Source organism: Coptis chinensis, chromosome 8, assembly GCF_015680905.1.
Source record: "Coptis chinensis isolate HL-2020 chromosome 8, ASM1568090v1, whole genome shotgun sequence".
Lineage (NCBI taxonomy): Eukaryota > Viridiplantae > Streptophyta > Magnoliopsida > Ranunculales > Ranunculaceae > Coptis > Coptis chinensis.
In genome coordinates this window covers 91,548,653-91,553,939 of record NC_141463.1, presented here as the reverse complement: position 1 = coordinate 91,553,939, position 5,287 = coordinate 91,548,653, and the positions used below count along the sequence as shown (strand labels likewise).

At 36.8% G+C, this 5,287-nt stretch overlaps 2 protein-coding genes across 3 annotated transcripts; both read right to left on the bottom strand.

Annotated features, from left to right (window-relative positions):
* Positions 1 to 1,128: 1,128 nt before the first annotated feature.
* Positions 1,129 to 2,981, bottom strand: LOC147484325 (putative LRR receptor-like serine/threonine-protein kinase At3g47570). The gene is made up of 2 exons (XM_086580688.1): positions 2,441 to 2,981; positions 1,129 to 1,709 (listed from the first exon to the last, which is right to left on the bottom strand). The coding sequence occupies exons 1-2, from the start codon at positions 2,943 to 2,945 to the stop codon at positions 1,306 to 1,308; spliced, it is 909 nt and encodes a 302-aa protein (XP_086436814.1). The 5' UTR covers positions 2,946 to 2,981; the 3' UTR covers positions 1,129 to 1,305.
* LOC147484324 (uncharacterized) lies at positions 2,368 to 5,221 on the bottom strand. Of its 2 annotated transcripts, none has more exons than XM_086580682.1 (2): positions 4,429 to 5,221; positions 2,368 to 4,341 (listed from the first exon to the last, which is right to left on the bottom strand). In XM_086580682.1, exons 1-2 carry the CDS (start codon positions 5,123 to 5,125, stop codon positions 2,984 to 2,986), a joined length of 2,055 nt encoding a protein of 684 aa, XP_086436808.1. In that variant the 5' UTR covers positions 5,126 to 5,221; the 3' UTR covers positions 2,368 to 2,983. The 2 variants fall into 2 exon arrangements, with proteins under 2 accessions (XP_086436808.1, XP_086436809.1); XM_086580683.1 differs by having other exon boundaries at positions 4,552 to 5,220.
* Between the last annotated feature and the right edge of the window lie 66 nt (positions 5,222 to 5,287).

Genomic DNA, 5,287 nt, shown 5'->3' with positions numbered 1-5,287 from the left:
AAAACTCAAAACACATATTCCCCAACTCCCAAGTGAAATAGAAGACATAAAGCTATGGTATTAGTCTTTGGAATATGACCTTCCATTTCTTCCACAACTATTTTGCAATGTCCTTTTTGTCCTCCGTGAATGACACTAATCTTTGTAGTGGAGAAGAGGAACAAGAATAATGCATATCATTAACACATTGAAGATGCGCAGAAGAAGCGAGGATGCTTATAGGAATTAGAATCTCTACTCTAGTTTAATTTAGATTTCACAGTTGCTTTTACCTGTAAAATACTAAAATGTCAGATGGCTTACAATAATAAAGACTGAAAATAGATAATTCATGTGCTGACCCATGTTCGTGCGAAATTAAGGCAGGTATGATGATGATGAGTTTGTGTACCTCTAAAACTGTCATTAACTGGGATGCAAATACTATTCTTTATAGTGACATCTCTACTCTCTAGTCTTGGTATGTCTTGCCCCTACATGATAGTCTTTGTGTTTCATTCAGGCCACTCATGCAATTGCTCCTACGCAACTGAGGCAGGAAACTAGGGACTGAAGGGTGTAGAAGTTCGACACTCCACAACTGTGAATCCCAATCTTGTTGTTGGTTTATCTATTATAAGTTACTTGTGTATGTGTGTGTGTGAATTGGGGGAAAACAAAACAAAAAAAGACAGAAATAAGTGCACACCAAACAGTCAAAAAATATTTGCAATCTGGAAACTAAGTATATCCTCTTTTGGGCACCTCTTAGTGTTCAGAACAATAGTTTCGGAAAGAGCTCAGCCAATAAGTCTGCAGTCCAATTCGAGGGAGTCCAATGCCGCCCAGTGATTCAAGAAAAAAGTAGAATGTTTAGGTTTTTACTTGGGGGCAAGGCTCATGTTTACTATGTGGCTTCTGGTGTTAAACGCCAGGTCAGTGAGAGTGGCGTCTAGTGCCAGTGGCCGGATAAGGATTGTGCTCCATTGGGAGTGGCATCAGCTTGCCTCTGGGGATAGACCTAAGCCACCCTGCATCTTTAGTTGCATTTACACGGTGCAAAATTCAGTTGCAGATAGAGGAATACGGTATGGTGGGCCACTGGAGGAAGATTTTCATAGTTTTTTCAGAGATAAGGGACCATTTGAGTTGGTGTGAACAAAGATTAAATAATAACCAAGTTATGAATGTTTCAGAAGAACATAAATGAAGGAAAAATTACATAGAAAAACACCGATTTAACTTCTTCTGCTCTCTCTATCTCTTTCATATTCATTTATTTTGTAAGAGATGTGACTTTACCTTTCAATTAAACCATCGTTGGAGTCAGTTACATTTTATGCAAATCGTAGTACCAAAAAATGTGTCTCTGATAGCGTGCAATTCTCTGCAGACATCTCTAATATCCATTCTCTCTGATGGTGATTCCACAGAACATGCAACCCCAATTCTGACTATTGCAGTCATGCACTCTAGCAGTTTTGTTCTTTTATGACTTCCGATTCTGATGCTATTAGTCTCTCCTAAAGTGTCATCTCCTTTAGATAGAAGTATTGGATCTACAATCATTATAAGTTGAGCTTGCAAACCGTTGCTAGCATAGTTATGGAGGCATAAACCGTCTTTAAACATCTCATCGGTTGGTCTCCTTCCTGTGGACATTTCTAACACCAGAATTCCATAACTGTACACGTCACCTTGTATAGATGCATCAGCTCCCATACCATATTCTGCAATATATACATCAATCACTAGTTTTTAGTAAACCATTTAAATGAAAAAAAAATAAATAAATAAATATATATATATATATATATATATATATATATATATATATATATATATATATATTTATTTATTTATTTATTTTTTATTAAGAGCCATTGTCCAGCAAAAAGAAAATAAAAAAAAAAGAAAAAGAAATATAATAGTAATACCGTAATGTTTTACATCCATTCTACTATAGAGAGATTAAAAAGGTCCCCACAATCGTCAGTTAAGATATTCATAAAAGTAACCAAACTAGCTTAATTACCACCACATTCACAGTTTGTTCATCATCGATATTTTGAATTTTAATTCAACTAACATGGACTGAAAAGTAATTAGATCAAGTTAATAGATTCTCTGACTGCATTTCATTTGCACTAATGTCCAATTCCTTTCTCCTCTTTTTTAAGATATCTACATAACTATTTTTTTTTCGATTGACTATCTAAATAACTATGCTATAAGCTTTGGAGCTTAAAACATCCAACTATCCAAGACCCTCCTGTAACTTGGGTGTTAATGGCGTCGAACTTAACTAGAGAAAAAAGAGACAAAGAATTGAGTTTCACTAAAATGAGGATGTGCATAGAAAATTATAACTGATGATGCGGTATACTAGATATTAAATTCATGCATTTATGAATTGGAAAAAAGGATTGAAATCAACATATGTCAATATTGAAATTCCAACCTGGAGCGGCATAGCCAATAGATCCTTTTACCCCTGCTGAGGTACTTTGATTATCATGCAAGTTCTCTATTGATCCCGAAAGAAGCTTTGCTAAACCAAAATCACCAACATGAGCTACCATATCATCATCAAGAAGCACATTGCTTGGCTTTAGATCACGATGAATAACCAAAATGTGGCACTCGTGATGAAGATAGATAAGTGCAGAAGCAACATCAATGGCGACATTTAGTCTTTGAAGTAGGTTCAAATTCAATTCTTCATCTTGTTTGCTAATCTCTTGATGCAACCACTTATCTAAACCTCCATTTGGCATGAACTCAAAAACTAGTGCTTTAAATTCATTTTCTTTGTAATCCACACTAGAGCAAGAAGTTAGAATCTTAACAAGATTTCGATGGCGGATATTACGCAATGATTCATACTCTGCCACGAAACTCTTTAAAGCTCCTCGCAATTGAAGTTTGAACACCTTAACAAACAACAACAGCCATTGGTTAAGCATTCCCTTATACACTTTGCCAAAACCACGAACCAATAAAATTAGTTTGGAGAAAATCCACCGATTCGGCGAGAAAGATCTCCATAAGAGACCTTGAGATGCCAATCACTAAATGATGGCAAAGAAGTCATTTTAAGTTTACTTTTTCTTCTCAAATAAAATATTAGAGAACCTGATACCAAAAGAATGAACACGGCCACACTGATCAAAATTGCTATCCTGGAAGGATCAGACCTTCCATGTTTTTTTACACCTTGCTTTACAGATTTGTTAAATCGGCATGGCGGCAATTGCAGTTCAAGTATACCCCCACAGAGATCAGAATTCCCAGCTACTGAAAAATTGCTTGCACTTTTAAAGATCCCGTTCACTGGCACCTCACCTTCAAGTTTATTGAAGGATAGATTCAACCACCGGAGATATAGAAAGCCCTCTAAATATTTTGGAATTCTACCAGACAAGTTGTTACTTGATAGATCCAACCCTTGGACATTCTTTAAAGAACTCAAAGATTGAGGAACTATCCCTTCAAACAAATTTCCGTCCAAGTATAAATCTGTCAGACTCAAACACTCACCAAGAGTATTAGGTATTAAACCAGACAACTTATTTCCAGACACATACATTTCAACAAGATTTTTTAGTTTTCCTACTTCTAAAGGTAGGGAACCAGTTAAGGAGTTCATAGAGAAGTTAAGATAAAGCAGAGTGGGAATATTAAAGATCTCTTTTGGTAGGGTACCATTTAGGTTGTTTTGTTGCAGACCCAGTATTTGCAATTGGCTAAGAGCACCAAGACCTGAAGGAATGTTTCCTTCCAGTCTGTTCCCTCCCAAAGACAATAGATTCAATTTAGTATTGTTTGCGAGAGAAGATGGGATCGGTCCAGATAATTTGTTTCCGGACAGATATAACCCCTGTAAACTACGGAGTTTTCCAATTGAAGATGGAATACGACCGGAAAAGTTATTAGACTGGAGAACTAATACAAACAAACTGACCAGGTTCCCAATTCCTTCTGGGATAATTCCAGATATTTGATTGCCTCCTAGATACAACTCCTCCATTCGGTTGGAGAGATTGGTAATAGAGTGCGGGAATACACCTCCGAAATTGTTTTGGATCAAGCCCAATTTCTTTAGATTACTAGAGTTGGTCAAATAAGTGATAAAACTCAAATCATGAGCTTCTCCTGTTCCTAGATGATTACGTCCAAGATTTATCAATTCGATAGTTTGAGGGAATTGAAAATCCTTAGGAATTTGTCCTTTGAAATTGTTTTGGACAACATCAAATAGTTGAAGTTTAGAAGCATTAGCTAATGAAACTGGGAGTAGTCCAGAAAGTTGATTTGCACCACCATAGAAACCGACGAGATTAGGAAGAGTGATGCCCATGCCTGGTGGAAGATTACCACTAAATTGGTTACTATCAATGTCTAAATTATTCAAGGATGAGATGTTGAAAATTGTTAACGGGACCTCACCAGATAGTAAATTTCTTCCAACAAAGAAGGTTTTTAAGCTTGACAGTCTACCAAAGCTGGCTGGAATACTTCCACCCAATTTATTTTCATTTGTAGAGAAGGTTTGAAGGGACGAAAGATTACCTAAAGAAGAGGGTAGCACTCCACTCAGATTGGTTCTTTCAATAACCAAGATTTCAAGCTTTGACAATGAGCCAAGCTCTGCCGGAATATTCCCTGACAATTTGTTCCAACTTAAATTAATGTCCCTGAGTTCAGTACATTGGGTTAGATTGACTGGAATTTCTCCTTCGAAAGTGTTATTTCCCAGACGGAGTCTTTGAAGACGAAACAACCGACCAGTTTCTTGTGGGATATCACCGTAGAATATATTGTGTGTTAGGTTGATGAGCCTTAGGAAAGTGAGGTTTCCAATATGAGGCGATAACGATCCAACCAAACTCTGGCTGGAAAGATTCAAACTTATGACTCTTTGATGACGCTTGCCGCATATAATGCCTTGCCACTGACAGAAATGGAAAGATTGGTTCCAGGAGGTTAAGCCGCCTTGAATTCCATCTCTAATAGCGATTAGAGAGTGAAGATCAGTCTCATTTCCAGAGGTGGCCATAGAAGGTTTTGTTTGGGACATCAACTGGTTAAAGAGTAGGAAGATGATGTAAAAGTTAAATACTGTAAATGCCTGGCTTGAAATCATCTTTGGGAATTGTATGAACTAAAAGGTATGTGGTGTAGTAATATATAGTAGCATTGCCTGTTAAGATCTCCATTAATCTTGCCGTGTAGAATAATTTGGTTGACTTGTAGAATAATTTGGCTGCTTTTGTTGACTTGTAGAATAATTTGGTTTCAGTGTTCA